Source organism: Lupinus angustifolius, chromosome LG01 (assembly GCF_001865875.1).
Source record: "Lupinus angustifolius cultivar Tanjil chromosome LG01, LupAngTanjil_v1.0, whole genome shotgun sequence".
Taxonomy (NCBI): Eukaryota; Viridiplantae; Streptophyta; class Magnoliopsida; order Fabales; family Fabaceae; genus Lupinus; species Lupinus angustifolius.
The window spans coordinates 18,951,576-18,968,021 of NC_032009.1; the positions used below are offsets into that span (position 1 = coordinate 18,951,576).

At 38.6% G+C, this 16,446-nt stretch overlaps 1 protein-coding gene across 2 annotated transcripts; it reads left to right on the top strand.

Moving 5' to 3' along the window:
- Positions 885–15,985, top strand: LOC109351114 (E3 ubiquitin-protein ligase UPL1-like). 2 transcript variants are annotated; one of them, XM_019592472.1, is made up of 15 exons: positions 885–1,141; positions 1,581–1,676; positions 1,767–1,973; positions 2,190–10,139; positions 10,234–10,548; positions 10,760–10,961; positions 11,057–11,639; positions 11,800–12,931; positions 13,081–13,227; positions 13,521–13,601; positions 13,757–13,982; positions 14,069–14,208; positions 14,931–15,037; positions 15,154–15,328; positions 15,666–15,985. In XM_019592472.1, exons 1-14 carry the CDS (start codon positions 1,109–1,111, stop codon positions 15,254–15,256), a joined length of 11,322 nt encoding a protein of 3,773 aa, XP_019448017.1. In that variant the 5' UTR covers positions 885–1,108; the 3' UTR covers positions 15,257–15,328; positions 15,666–15,985. The 2 variants fall into 2 exon arrangements, with proteins under 2 accessions (XP_019448017.1, XP_019448026.1); XM_019592481.1 differs by having other exon boundaries at positions 11,060–11,639.

Here is a 16,446-nt window from a genome sequence, read left to right on the forward strand (position 1 = left end):
AAAGGGAATAAATTATCTCATAGTACAAGAAAATAAATTATCTCGTGATATACGAGAAAATACTAAATCAATTCTAAAATGTGCTTAATATATTATATTTGTGTTGTTTGAGATATCTTACTATGCCATGTTAATTAATATAATTATGTAAAATTTGATATAATGAATATGTTAAATTGTTGTTAATTGGAGTGGTTCAATGACCCAAATGGATTAAGAATTTTGGTCTTAATCAAGGTACGAATTTTAAGTTCATAATTATTTCATGATTGGATTTTACATTATCACGATTAATTATATCACTTCATCTGCTATGATTATTATAACCATCATTAAAAAATTGAATTTAGAATTATAACTTTACTCTCATTTTTGCTCAACTCAAATATAAATTTACATTTTTGAACTAATTTAGAATTTGAGATTGAATTATAATTGCAAACTACAAATTCAATTAAATCCACCAAAATCAACCATAAACAAAAATATAAACATCAAAATGAAAATTAACTCTTAGTATACTTTTTCCTTTTATAATTCTAAAAGTTCAAAAAAAGTTTAAATATATTAAGTATCATGTACTATTAAATAGGAAAATGAAATATTTTAAACAAAAATAACAAATTTGTGTTTAATATTATTTTATATAGAAATTTAAGTTATTTTATCTGAGAAAAATACTTACATATATATATATATATAACATTTATAACAAATTAGATTACATATATTTCCCAAAGTAATATATGTTGTTGTTGGAGAATTTATATGGTAATTTGTTTGAAGCATTTATTATTTATTAATTTTATTTAACATTTTCATTTATTTTCCCTTTGATTGCAATAGTAAAACAAAAAAACCACTCTATTCTTCTATTCCCTCATTTCTCGTTTCTTCTCCAAAAATCATAGCTTTCTCTCTCTACTTTCTCTCTCTACTTTCTACTTTCACTCCCAAAAAATTCACTTCATTTCAATTCTAATTGGGGTTTTCTTGAATTGGGTTTTTCTTTATCCGATTGGAGGATCAATTCTCTCGATTGTTTAGGGAATTGATCGAGTTTTCTTGAATCTATTTCTCTGATTCCTGCGATGCTATCACTTCTGATATGAAGTTGAAGAGAAAGAGGGCACTTGAAGTGGTTAGTTTTTTTTCGTTCAATTCTATTATCTGATTGTATATTTGTGTTTTTTTGATCAAAGTTGTAATTTTTTCAATCCATTTGTTATTGGGGTTTATGGTGTTTTTTATTTTCTAATATTTTCTGTTATCTAGTGTTAATGAGGATGAATTTTGATCTTTTTAATATATAAAAAATGTATCAATTTTCAACTGATTTAAGTGTAAATTGGTATGTATTAGTTGATTACGAAAAAAAAAATATATGCACAGACAATGTACGAGTGTTATATATTGATATCGACTTTTCAACAAAAGTAATCTGAATAATGTAGTGACTTTGTATAAATCTTTACGGGCATAAATATTGTGTTGATTATGTTAATGGCACTATGAAGTTAACATATATTTGACTTATTTAAAGTATAGTAATAACTACCTTATTCTTTGAATTGTTGCAGCCTCCAAAAATTAAAAGCTTCATCAACAATGTTACTTCAGTTCCTCTTGAGAAGATAGAAGAACCTTTAAAAGGCTTTGTTTGGGAGTTTGATAAGGTGCCATGGTGATCTTCTCATTTTACATTACTATTGTGTATTTGTTTTGATGTATTTGATTCATTGGTTTTTTATTTTTTTTCTACACAGGGAGATTTTCATCATTGGGTTGATCTTTTTAACCATTTTGATTCATTCTTTGAGAAGTTTATAAAATCAAGGAAGGATCTACAGATTGATGATGATTTTCTGGGCTCAGATCCTCCCTTCCCTGGACAAGCTGTTCTTCAAATTCTCCGTGTCATTAGAATAATTTTGGATAATTGCACAAATAAGCATTTTTATAGTTCTTTTGAGGTATTGGTTTTTTCCACATTGGTTTATTGCTTTTGTGTGTGTGGGTTTGTGAATGTAGATATCATCGTTCTCTTTTTGTTGGTGATCTGGAGTATTTGTTTATCTGATCTTATTTTATTTACTTTAGAATGTGCTATCATCATCTATAGCTATTTCATTTACTCATCCTTTCATGCCCCACTATTAATACTTTGTGTGTATTCTTTGAATATGCAGCAACATCTCTCAGCATTGCTTGCTTCTACTGATCCAGATGTGGTTGAGGCTAGCCTGGATACTCTGGCAACCTTTTTGAAGAGAACAGTTGGGAAGTACTCCATAAGAGACCCGTCTTTGAATTCAAAATTGTTTGCACTTGCACAAGGATGGGGTGGAAAGGAAGAGGGACTTGGATTAATTGCATCAGCTGTGCCTAATGGCTGTGACTCTCTTGCTTATGAATTGGGCTGTACCCTTCATTTTGAGTTTTATGCAGCAGATGACTCAGAAAGTGACATCAAAGTAGCTGAACCCTTGGTACAAGGGTTACAAATTATTCACTTATGTGACATGAACAAATGTGTGGAAACTGATCTTGAGATTTTGCACAAGTTAGTTACAAGATATAAGGTACCTGCTAGTTTCAGATTTTCTTTATTGACAAGATTGCGGTTTGCTAGGGCTTTTGGTTCTTTGGCTTCTAGACAGCAGTACACGTGCATTCGTCTGTATGCTTTCATAGTTCTGATTCAAGCATGTGCTGATGCTGATGACCTGGTTTCGTTTCTTAATGCTGAGCCTGGTTTTCTCAACGAATTAGTGTCATTACTGAGCTATGAAGATGTAGTCATGGAAAAAATACGGATTTTATGCTTGCACTCATTAGCTGCTCTTTGCCATGATCGATCCCGTCAAACTTCAGTACTGACTGTGGTTACATCTGGTGGACACCGTGGCATTTTATCTAGCCTAATGCAAAAAGCCATTGACTCTGTTGTTAGTGGTGATACCTCAAGATGGTCTTTTCATTTTGCAGAAGCTCTATTATCTCTTGTCACTGTGTTGGTTTCATCATCATCTTCTGGGTGCTCTGCCATGCGTGAAGCAGGATTTATTCCTACTCTGCTGCCTCTCCTTAAAGATACAAATCCACAACATTTGCATCTGGTTGAAAAAGCTGTGCGTATTTTGGAAGCTTTTATGGATTACAGTAATCAAGCTGCTGCATTGTTTAGAGATTTGGGAGGTTTAGATGATACTATCTCTCGCCTAAAGATCGAGGTCTCCCATGTTGAAATTGGTAGAAAGCAGCCGGATGAAAATTCTGAGTCCAGTTCTTGGAGTGCGCATATGAAAGAAGGTTCTTCAACTAGCCAAGATTACATGCAACTTTTGTATTCTGAGCCATTAATTGCATATCATCGGCGGTTGCTGATGAAAGCTTTATTGCGTGCTATATCCCTGGGAACTTATGCCCCTGGAAATACTACTCGTATCTATGGATCTGAAGAGAATGTGCTACCTCATTGCCTATGTATAATTTTCAGAAGAGCCAATGAATTTGGTGGTGGAATTTTTTCACTCGCAGCTACTGTCATGAGTGACTTAATACAAAAGGATCCTACATGTTTTCCTGTCTTAGATACAGCTGGTCTTCCATCTGCCTTCTTGGATGCTATAATGGATGATGTTCTGAACTCTGCGGAAGCCATTACATGCATCCCCCAGTGTTTGGATGCCTTATGCCTGAATAGTAATGGTCTCCAGGCTGTGAAAGATAAGAATTCTTTGAGGTGTTTTGTGAAAGTGTTTACTTCTAGAACATATTTGCGTGCTCTTACTGGTGACACACCTGCATCTTTGTCTAGTGGATTGGATGAATTGATGCGACATGCTTCTTCATTACGTGGTCCTGGAGTGGATATGTTGGTTGAGATTCTAGAAACTATCTCAAAAATCGGGTCTGGAACCGATTTTCCGTCCTCACGTTTCGATCCTTGCTCTTCTACCTCTGTTCCAATGGAAATGGATGGCGAGGACAAAAATTTGATGTTGCCTGATAGTAGGGAATCCTCCAAGTCAGATAATACAGAGCAGATTACTGAGCCATCTCCTAATGCTTCAATAACGAATGTTGAATCATTTCTTCCAGATTGTGTTAACAATGTTGCTCGTTTACTTGAGACAATTCTCCAGAATGCTGATACATGTCGAATATTTGTTGAGAAAAAGGGGATTGAAGCTGTTCTCCAGTTATTCACCTTGCCATTGATGCCTCCTTTTGCTTTTCTCGGGCAGAACATATTTGTTGCCTTCAAGAACTTCTCCCCCCAGCATAATGTTTCTCTTGCTCGTATTGTATGCTCCTTCTTGAGGGAACATCTGAAATCAACCAATGAGCTTTTAGATTTAGTGGGAGGAATTCAGCTTGCTGTAGTTGAATCTGCAAAGCAGACAAAGGTGTTGAAACATCTTTCTAGCCTTGAAGGTCTTCTAACTCTTTCTACATCTTTGTTAAAAGGAACAACAGCTACTGTCATCTCTGAACTAAGCACTTCAGATGCAGATGTTTTGAAAGATCTTGGGAGAACCTACAAAGAAATAATTTGGCAAATATCTTTGTGTAATGATTCCAAGGCAGAGGAAAAGAACACTGATCAAGAACCTGGGATTTCACAGGTACCCCCATCTGCTGCTGTTGAAAGAGAGAGTGATGATGATGCAAATGTTCAGACAGTGAGATACACAAATCCAGCTTTTGCTAGGCATGGTTCACATTCCCTGTGGACTGGAGAACGTGACTTTGTTTCTGTAGTTCGTTCTGGAGAAAGTTTGCACCGCCGTAATCGGCATGGATTATCCCGCCTAAGAGGTGGAAGGACTGGTCGTCACTTGGAAGCTTTAAACATTGATTCTGAGGCATCTTCAAGTTTGGTGGAGGCACCTTCATCCCAAAATCAGAAGAAGAAAAGCCCTGATGTTCTTGCCTCTGAGATATTTAACAAGCTGGCTTCAACTTTGCGCTCTTTCTTCACAGCTTTGGTAAAGGGATTCACTTCACCAAATCGTCGTAGAGCTGACCCTGGGCCGTTGAGCTCAGCTTCAAAGATTCTCGGAACTGCCTTAGCTACAAACTTTCTGGAGGCTCTTAGTTTTTCTGGGCACTTTACTTATGCTGAACTTGAGATGTCGCTTTCTGTAAAATGTAGATATCTTGGAAAAGTTGTGGATGATATGGGAGCTCTCACATTTGACAGTAGGCGTCGGAGTTGTTATACTGCCATGGTTAATAATTTTTATGTCCATGGGACATTTAAAGAGCTACTTACCACATTTGAAGCTACTAGTCAGTTGCTATGGACACTTCCATGTTCTTTTCCATCCTCAGATATTGATATTGAAAAGAAAGGGGATGGGAGTAAATTGTCCCATAACATTTGGCTACTTGATACATTACAAAGCTATTGTCGTTTGCTCACTTATTTTGTAAACTCTTCTTTACTTTTGTCCACAACCTCAGCATCTCAAGCAGAACTTCTTGTTCAGCCTGTTGCAGTTGGCCTGTCAATCGGACTCTTTCCGATTCCTAGAGATCCAGATGCATTTGTTCAGATGTTGCAATCCCAGGTTCTGGATGTGATCCTACCGGTCTGGAATCATCCAATGTTTTCTAATTGCAGTCCTGGTTTCATTTCCTCCATTATTTCACTTGTTACACATGTATACTCTGGCGTTGGAGATATGAAGCGAAATCATAGTAACATTGTGGGAATCACAAACCAACGTTTCATGCCCCCACCACCTGATGAGGCAACTATAGCCACTATTGTTGAGATGGGATTTTCTAGGGCACGGGCTGAGGAAGCACTGAGAAGAGTTGAAACAAATAGTGTTGAAATGGCCATGGAGTGGCTGTTCAGTCATGCTGATGATCCTGTCCAGGAGGATGATGAACTTGCAAGGGCGCTTGCTCTTTCCCTAGGAAATAGTTCTGAAGCTAGTAAAGTGGATAGTGCTGAGAAGACTATAGGTGTGCTAACTGAAGAGGGACATGTGAAGAAACCTCCAATTGATGATATACTCGCTGCTTCTGTCAAGCTATTTCAGGGTAGTGATTCTGTGGCATTTCAGTTAACAGATTTGCTTGTAACACTTTGCAGTCAGAACAAAGGTGAAGATCGCCCAAAAATAATATCTTATCTTCTGCAGCAGCTAAAACTTTGTCCATTGGATTTTTCGAAGGATAACTGTGCATTGAGTGTGTTAGCACATATTATAGCACTGCTTCTTTTTGAGGATGGAAGTACACGTGAAATTGCTGCTGAGAATGGTATCATATCTACCACCATAGATATCTTGACAGACTTCAAAGGCAGACATGAGTCAGGGAAAGAACTACTGGCACCTAAATGCATTAGTGTTTTACTACTTATATTGGACCAGATGCTGCAGTCAAGACCAAAAACTGAGAATACAGATGGAACCCAAACTGGTTCTGTGCCTGATTCATCTGGGGATCATGCTTCCCTTCAATTTCCAGGTGTGGTTATGCAGAAGGAAAAAAAATTAGATGTAAATGTGAAAGAACCTGGTGCTGCTTTAGATAACATACTGGGGAGCTCTACTGGCTTTGCATCTATTGATGAGAGTCGTAAGTTGCTGAGTATTGCTTGTGATTTGATAAAACAACATGTCCCGGCTGTGGTCATGCAGGCTATTCTGCAGTTATGTGCCCGATTAACAAAAACACATGCTTTGGCTTTACAGTTCCTTGAAAATGGAGGTCTGACTGCTCTTTTTAGTCTTCCAAAGAATTGTTTTTTTCCTGGGTACGATACTGTTGTATCAGCTATTGTTCGACATCTCCTTGAAGATCCTCAAACACTACAAACTGCTATGGAATTAGAGATACGACAAACTTTAAGTGGAAATCGCCATTCTGGACGTGTCTCTCCCCGTTCATTTTTGACATCATTAGCCCCTGTTATCTCTAGGGATCCAGTGGTTTTCATGAAGGCTGCAGCTGCAGTTTGTCAGTTAGAGACATCAGGGGGTAGGACAGTAGTTGTGTTATCAAAGGAAAAAGAAAAGGAAAAATCTAAAGCATCAAGTACTGAGGTTGGGTTCTCCTCCAATGAATGTGTCCGAATACCTGAAAGCAAGTCACATGATGGATCGGGTAAATGTTTGAAAAGCCACAAAAAGGTTCCTGTTAATCTCACTCAAGTAATTGATCAGCTTCTTGAGATTGTGCTGAAGTACCCACCCATGAATGGGCAGGAAGACTCTGAATGTGGCTCAACTTTCATGGATATAGATGAACCTGCTATGAAGGTTAAGGGTAAATCGAAGGTTGAAGAGGTGGGGGTGTTAGAGACTGAATCTGAAAGGTCTACTGGACTAGTGAAGGTGACTTTTGTTCTGAAGTTATTAAGTGACATTCTTCTAATGTATGGGCATGCAGTGGGTGTCATACTCAGACGTGATTCTGAAATGGGTCAATTCCGTGGATCCAATCAACCATCTGGACATAGTGGTATTATCCATCATGTATTACATCGGTTGCTACCCCTCTCTGTGGACAAATCTGCAGGACCTGATGATTGGAGAAGTAAGTTGTCTGAAAAGGCTTCATGGTTCCTGGTAGTTTTGTGTGGTCGGTCTGGTGAAGGGCGTAAGCGAGTGACAAATGAACTTGTTAAAGAATTGATGTCCTTTTCAAACTTGGAGAGCAATTCAATGAAAAGTAGTTTATTGCCAGATAAAAGGCTTTTTACTTTTATTGACTTAGTATACTCTATTTTGTCAAAAAATTCATCATCTGGTAGCCTACCTGGTTCTGGGTATTCGCCTGACATTGCAAAAAGCATGATAGATGGTGGAATCATTCAGTGTTTAACTAGTATTCTGCAAGTGGTTGATCTGGATCACCCCGATGCACCCAAGATTGTGAATCTCATACTCAAAGGTTTAGAAGGTCTTACAAGAGCTGCTAATGCTAGTGAGCATATCATTAAATCCGATGGGATTGAAAAGCGAAGATCTGATGGTTCAAATGATAGACCTGATGATCAAATAAGAACTCCATCTGAAGCTGAAGCAGTGAGAGATGATCAGAATGCAAGCAGTCAAGAGGCACATGGATATACAATGGATAATGCACATGATCAAGGGACCTCTCAAGGTGATCATCACATTGATAATCCAAATCAAATAGTGCATGATATGAGAGTTGAAGGGGAGACTCAAAACCCATCAACGGAACTCGGAGTGGACTTTATGCGTGAAGAGATTGGAGAGGGTGGTGTCTTGCATAACCCAGATCAAATTGAGATGACTTTTCACGTTGAGAATAGGGCAAATGATGACATGGGTGATGAAGATGATGATATGGGTGATGATGATGAGGATGATGAAGATGGAGAGGATGAAGATGAGGATATAGCAGAAGATGGTGGGGGTATGATGTCTTTAGCTGACACTGATGTGGAGGATCATGATGATGCTGGCTTGGGAGATGAGTACAATGATGAGATGATTGATGAAGACGATGATGATTTTCATGAGAATCGCGTCATAGAAGTGAGGTGGAGGGAAGCTCTTGATGGCTTGGATCACTTGCAGATACTTGGGCAATCTGGAACTGCAGGTGGCCTTATAGATGTGTCTGCTGAACCTTTCGAAGGAGTTAATGTGGACGACCTTTTTCGTATTCAGAGTTTTGACCGTCGACGTCAGCCAGGTAGGTCTTCCTTTGAGAGATCTGCTACTGAAGTAAATGGTTTTCAGCATCCTCTCCTTGTAAGGCCATCACCATCTGGGGATTTGGTCTCAATGTGGTCGTCAGGTGGAAATTCTGCTTCCAGGGATTCAGAAACTTTGTCATCTGGGAATCTGGATGTGGCCCATTTCTACATGTATGATGCACCTATTCTTCCATTTGATCATGTGCCAAGTAGTTTTTTTAGGGATCGTCTTGGTGGTGCAGCACCCACGCCTCTGACTGATTATTCTGTGGGTATGGGATCATTGCACCTTCCTGGAAGAGGAGTGTTAGGCAATGGTAGGTGGACTGATGATGGTCAACCACAAGGAAGTGCTCAAGCGGCTTCCATGGTGCAAGCAGTGGAGGAACAATTCTTAGCTCAATTGGGGAGTGTAGCTCCTTCAAGCAGTCTTGTTGAACCACAATTACAGAATTCGGGAGAACAAGAAAAGCAGTCTGATGCTCTTCCATCACATGATGGTCCAACATTGACTGCAGGAACTGATTCTGCTTGTCATCAGATTGGTCAGGAGCAAGAAAATGGCGACAGGACCATTGTTGAGCAAATCAGCCTTTCAGTTGACAATGCTCCGTGTGTGGAAGGGATAGATGCAGTCCCTGGTGTTCGTGATACAAGTGAACATCTGGAAGCAAATGAGTCCATGTCCGCTCAGCCACCTTTGCTGAATGTTATGCCAAATAATGGTCTTGACTGTACACAATTTGACGGAAATGTCACTCCTATTGAAAATGTCTCAATTGATCAGGCTATTGTCAACTCATCTACAATTTCTAATACTGAACTACAATGTGAAAGGGGTGTGGATGTACCTACTAGTATCCAAGATATGGCAGCTGTGGCCATGGGTTGCAATGGATCATCAACTGCTGATGGGCAGCCTTCAAATCTTGAGTTAGTGGGCTCTGGTTCTGAGATGCCTAATCCAGGTGATTGCAATGCATCATCAGTTTATGCCAGTGTTGATGTTGATATGGGAGGTGCTGATGCTGAAAATCAATCAGAGCAACCAACTGATTCTGAAGACAGGCGGGATGAGCCCTCTTCAACCCAAAACACAGAGGTTGCTCCGGGTGCTAGCCAGGCTGACCAAACTAGTACAAATAACGATGCTTCTGGTGCTAATACAATTGATCCTACCTTCTTGGAGGCTCTCCCTGAAGATCTGCGAGCAGAAGTCCTGGCTTCCCAGCAAGCTCAATCTGTTCAGCCGCCAGCTTATGCACCACCTTCTGCTGATGATATTGATCCAGAGTTTTTAGCTGCTCTTCCTCCAGATATTCAAGCAGAGGTTTTGGCCCAACAGAGAAATCAAAGGGTTGCCCAGCTGGCTGAAGGACAGCCAGTTGATATGGATAATGCATCTATAATTGCTACTTTTCCCGCTGATTTGCGTGAAGAGGTTTTAAATTTTTACTTCTGTGCAACTTGTGGCTGGATTTTTATATTTTGAAAATATGGCATGATTTTAATGCTTGTAATTTGCTTTATACTAGGTACTTTTAACCTCTTCCGAAGCAGTTTTGTCAGCATTGCCATCTCCATTGTTGGCTGAAGCTCAAATATTGAGGGACCGAGCAATGAGTCACTATCAAGCTCGCAGCAGCTATTTTGGAAGCAGCCACAGGCTTAACAACCAAAGAAATGGGTTGGGATTTGACCGGCGGCAAGTTATGGATCGGGGTGTTGGAGTTACAATAGGCAGGAGATCTGCTCTTACAGATAACTTGAAGTTAAAGGAGATTGAAGGTGAGCCACTACTTGATGCAAATGCATTGAAAGCTTTGATCCGGCTTCTACGACTGGCTCAGGTAACAGTTTTAATTTCTAGCATTGCTTGATGTGAAAACACATTCTTATTTTTCCTAATAGTTTGGGACGTTTGCTACAGTACTGTTTATTCTGGAGATTTTTTCTTTTTGCTCATTAAATTCAGTATATGTGGTCATACATGAATGCTTTTATTTCAGTGTTATTTGATTATAATGGTTTGCTAATATATATTTTTTGTCATCTTGGTAGCCCCTTGGAAAAGGCCTTCTACAGAGGCTCTTGTTAAACTTATGTGCACATAGTGTTACAAGAGCCACCCTTGTTTATATTTTGCTTGATATGATTAAGCCTGAAGCTGAAGGCTCTGTTAGTAGACCGGCAAAATTAAATTCCCAGAGGCTTTACGGTTGTCACTCAAATACACTTTATGGTCGATCTCAATTGTTGGATGGTAATGGTTGCACTTAGCGTGGTACAGAATATTTTTGTGTTCATAGCAATACTTTACTTTATTGTTTGCTGATCGCTCTCAATATGTTTTCATAGCAGGTCTTCCTCCTCTCGTGTTTCGCCGAATTCTTGAGATTCTGTATCACTTGGCTAAAAATCACTCTGCTGTTGCAAACATGATGTTTCACTTTGATAAATCAGTTATTCCAGATTGTTCAAGATCATTCATGGTTCATGTGATGAATGAGAAAGGGAAGGAGAAGGTTATTGAAGGGGGACCTTCACTGGAGGCCTCTGGAACTCGGGCAGAGGATGTTCCCTTAATCCTCTTTTTGAAGCTCTTGAACCGACCTCTATTTTTACGCAGCACTGTTCATCTTGAGCAGGTCATGGGTTTGATTCAAGCTGTAGTCGATAATGCAGCATCAGAATTAGAAAGTCAATCTCAGTCTGACAAAAAAATGGCAAACACCCAAAATTTGTCAGCCGATGAAGCCTCGGGTAATATCACGAAGGATCCTCCTTTAGTGAAGACAGGAACTTCGGAGATGGTTTTGAATGAACAAAATAACCTTGCCGATCTCAATCATTATGATGGGAATAAGAAAGAGTACAATATTTTCTTGCATTTGCCCCAATCTGATTTGCGAAATCTGTGCACTCTTCTTGGCCGTGAAGGGTAATTTTCATAACCTTATCATAGTTCTGCTTCTTTTTGTTAAGTATGCTAACGACTTTCTTGATACTGTCTCATATGTTAATTGGCTTATCTATTTCAGTATTCCTTCTACCCTTTTCAGTTGTGATGTAAAAGAGTGACTAATTTGTTAATTTTTTAGGCTTTCGGATAAAATGTATACACTTGCTGGTGATGTGCTGAAGACGTTGGCCTCCATTGTTCCCTCCCATCGGAAGTTCTTTACTGTGGAGCTTTCAGAATCAGCTCATGCTTTGACAGATTCAGCTATCAGTGAGCTTGTCACCCTGCAGAGAACAAATATGCTTGGCTTAAGTGCTGGCTCCATGGCTGGTGCAGCCATTTTACGTGTGTTGCAAGCTTTGAGCTCGCTTACTTCACTTGATACTCATGGTGATATGGATATGGGAAATGATGTAAATCAGCATGAAGATCAAGCAACCATTTGGGATCTGAATGCTGCACTTGAGCCATTGTGGCAAGAACTGAGTAATTGTATAAGTGCAGCTGAGATGCAGCTTGGTCAGAGCTCCTTTAGTCCTAACATGTCAAACATAAATGTTGCTGAGAATCTGCAAGGTTCCTCTACTTCGCCACCTCTTCCCCCAGGAACACAGAGACTCTTGCCTTTCATTGAGGCTTTCTTTGTTTTGTGCGAAAAGCTACAAGCAAATGAATCCATCTTGCAGCAAGACAATGGCAATGCAACTGCTAGAGAAGTAAAGGAGTCTGCTGGTTGTTCGCCTTCAATGAGTGTCAAATTTGGTGGAGACTCACAGAGAAAGCTTGATGGTACTGTTACATTTACAAGGTTCGCTGAGAAGCATCGCCGACTTTTGAATGCTTTCATTAGGCAGAATCCAGGCCTATTGGAGAAATCACTTTCGATGATTCTCAAGGCACCAAGATTGATTGACTTTGACAATAAGCGAGCCTATTTCCGCTCAAGAATTAGGCAACAACATGACCACCACTTGTCCGGTCCACTGCGTATAAGTGTAAGGCGAGCTTACATTCTAGAGGACTCATATAATCAGTTAAGGATGCGTCCTACTCAGGATCTCAAGGGGCGATTAAATGTGCAATTTCAAGGTGAAGAGGGTATTGATGCTGGTGGTCTCACCAGAGAATGGTATCAACTACTATCAAGGGTCTTATTTGACAAGGGTGCATTACTTTTTACTACAGTGGGAAACAATGCTACTTTCCAACCAAACCCTAACTCCGTGTACCAGACTGAACATCTCTCGTATTTCAAGTTTGTAGGCAGAGTGGTATGCTTGTTTTTGGTCTCAGATTAGTAGATCTTTCTCATTTTTTGGGTCTGGATTTGGACATATAATGAATCCCACATCTAACCTGCATGTAACATTTTATGCTTTTAATTTGAGTGGTTCTTTTACAGTTTTTATCTTACATGTAGGTCGGGAAGGCTCTGTTTGATGGGCAACTGTTGGATGTTTACTTTACCCGATCTTTCTATAAGCATATACTTGGTGTTAAGGTGACATACCATGACATTGAAGCAGTTGATCCTGATTACTATAAGAATTTGAAGTGGATGCTAGAGGTGATTTTAATTGTCATTCTTTACCACTTCTTTATCCTTTTTTCCTTAGGTACTGTATATAGGGAAAGGCTAGGTTAGATATAGGTCATTGAATTGGCACTGTAAGTTATATACCGGAACCACATTGTTGGATCATCCTTTGGATTGTAAATGTTATCCTATGTGGCCCTCTCTTGTATGATGCACCGGTCATGGCCTTATCATTCTATTTGTGTGTTCATGATATAGTTGTTTTATACTTGTTTTCTGCATTTTTGTTTTTCGTTTAATTTATGTTTTTATGTATATACCAGAATGATGTGAGTGATATTCCTGACTTGACATTTAGCATGGATCCTGATGAGGAAAAGCACATACTGTATGAGAAGAATGAGGTAAATGAACAAATTAAAGATTACATCTATTCAGTCAAATCTTGCCAAAGCTTTAATCTAATTTTTAAATGTAATTCAAATATATTAACTCCTGATACATTCTTGTGCGTTTTCCTTTCTATTGTTTTGACCATCCCTCCCAAAATTGTGAATAGGTCACTGACTATGAGCTTAAACCTGGAGGGAGGAACATAAGGGTTACAGAAGAAACAAAGCATGAGTATGTAGACCTTGTTGCCGAACATATTCTGACAAATGCCATCCGTCCTCAGATCAATTCCTTCCTCGAAGGTTTTAATGAATTGGTACCGGGAGAACTAATATCCATCTTTAATGACAAAGAACTTGAGCTACTCATAAGTGGTCTTCCAGAAATTGATTGTGAGTTGGCTTCATCGCTAATTATATTGATTAATATGATTTAATTTTCTTCGAAGCATCTGAATAGTGTTTCATCCTCCTTGCAGTGGATGACTTGAAGGCCAACACCGAGTATACAGGCTATACAGTGGCATCAAGTGTTGTTCAATGGTTTTGGGAGGTCGTTAAATCTTTCAACAAAGAAGACATGGCAAGATTTCTGCAATTTGTGACTGGAACATCGAAGGTTGGTTCAAATTGTTATCCATAAAGATTTCAATCACGTGTTTGATATTTGTGCTTTAACCATCCGTCTGTCTTACATACTCACATACATTCACACATGCATGATATATACATTGCAAAGTCAATTTATTGTCTGCAATAAATTTTAGTATAGTCATCTTATAGCTAGTTAGCAGTGTAAGAACAAATGGCGAACATATCAGGGGAAGAGAGTAGCCTTATGTTGCCTGCGATCCTGCGACATGTCATTTGTATTAATTCTACTGAGCATTGTGGTCCATATGAAGAGGGAGATTTGGACCCCTCAACATCGATTTATTGGAATGAAAAACTATTGAATGAAGCTCTTTTGGCCTTCCATGTGGTGGCCAAATATGTTTGCTGATGTTACTTCTAGCTTCAAACTTCCTTACTCTTTTCAGGAAGTCTAGTTGATCTTCCATTTAGGTTTTATTTTTCGCCTTCACCGTCATATTTGAACCCCTCTAAAATACAAACATGACTGAATGATAGTATAAGTTTATTTACCTTGATTGGGGTTTTTCATGTTTCCTCATGCTATGAAACAGTTCTTACCGTTTTTGGAGTAAAATTAGAATTCTGCTTGATTTGATGTCTCCTGAAATCCATTAACAACATGCAAGTGTGACATACAAGCCTTTTTAGGCTTCTCATTTTGAATGCACTCTGTAATAACTATATCCTCTCTGGCTTGTTTTCCAGGTTCCTTTGGAGGGTTTTAAGGCATTACAAGGCATCTCTGGTCCTCAAAGGTTTCAGATCCACAAGGCATATGGAGCTCCTGATAGACTGCCATCAGCTCATACTTGGTGAGTCATTATGCTGTGTTGATTGCCTTTCCATAAATATATGGTTATTACCGACTACATCGTCTGCGCATTGGCTTTCGGCTATTCTAATTCCTTATATCTTTGTCCAATTTCAGCTTCAATCAATTAGACCTTCCTGAGTATACCTCTAAGGAACAACTTCAAGAACGTCTGTTACTTGCCATCCATGAAGCTAGTGAAGGGTTTGGTTTTGGTTGATCAGTAATTTGTCTGCTATATTTTTGAGCAGCAGTTCTGCCATTATGTCTTCAACCTGCCATCAAGAGCTCAGTATGTTCTGTTTCCCTTTCTTATATAATATCGATTTTTATGTAAGCCTCGGCGCAACAGTAAGGTTGCAGCTTAGTGACCAAGAGGACACGACTTTAAATCATGGAAACAACCTTTTCCGCTTGAAGGGTAAGACTGTATACATCTACCCTCCCCAGACCCCACTAGGTGGAAGCCTCGTGTCCTGGGCCACACTTTTACCGTATGATGACGGGATGAAAATTTTCATATGCGAAACAACTCGGGCTAATGTTCTTCACCTTATGCTTTGTAGAAAATTTGATCACTTTTATTTCTTGGAAAATTTAATCACCATGGTTCCCTTCTCTTTTTTCAGAAGTTGGGTGATTTGTCTGGGGCTGTTATTCCATTGTGCTTCTGTTGAGAAAAAGGGTCTATTGATAGCATCAAAATGAAGCATTCCTATGCTGTGATCAATTTCAGCAAAAAATGGCTACAGTATTAATTTTTTCTTTGTATAATTCTATACTATGCCTAGTTTTTGGAGCTTACAAATGGATAGCCTCTATACTGTATAAAGCTTTTATAATCTGCTCCAATTTAATCTCTTTTATGTGATCTCTATGGCCAAACAGTGCCTATATACCTCTCTATAATTCACTAATAAGATTGAGGATGTACATATTTTGGAACACATGATTAAAATGGAGTTGAGGGTTTAATAAAAAGGGAAAGATAAACCTTGTTACACCAATTTCTGAAGACTCAACTCATTTAATAAAGTTCCAAAAACAGAAATATAAGTACTTGCATTTAAATTCATGCAGTTGCATAATTTCTTCCCTCCCCATCAAAATATTTTCCACAAAAAATCACCTTGTTTTAGTCAAATTAGAATGATAATTGTGATTCCCATTAGATAATGTGAGTAAGTATCCCAAATACTACAAAAATCAGGAAAAAAGTAACATGATAAAGACATTTTTATTATTTTATATATAATAAAATATCATATTTACTATTAAAAATATATGAAAAAACAAGTATTGGTAGTGTTGTCTTCCCAATATACACTACTTAGCTTTTGTTCCTTAGTACCATGTAACATAAATATTTGGTTCTAATAACTTTGACCTAAAATGGACATGCAATATCTA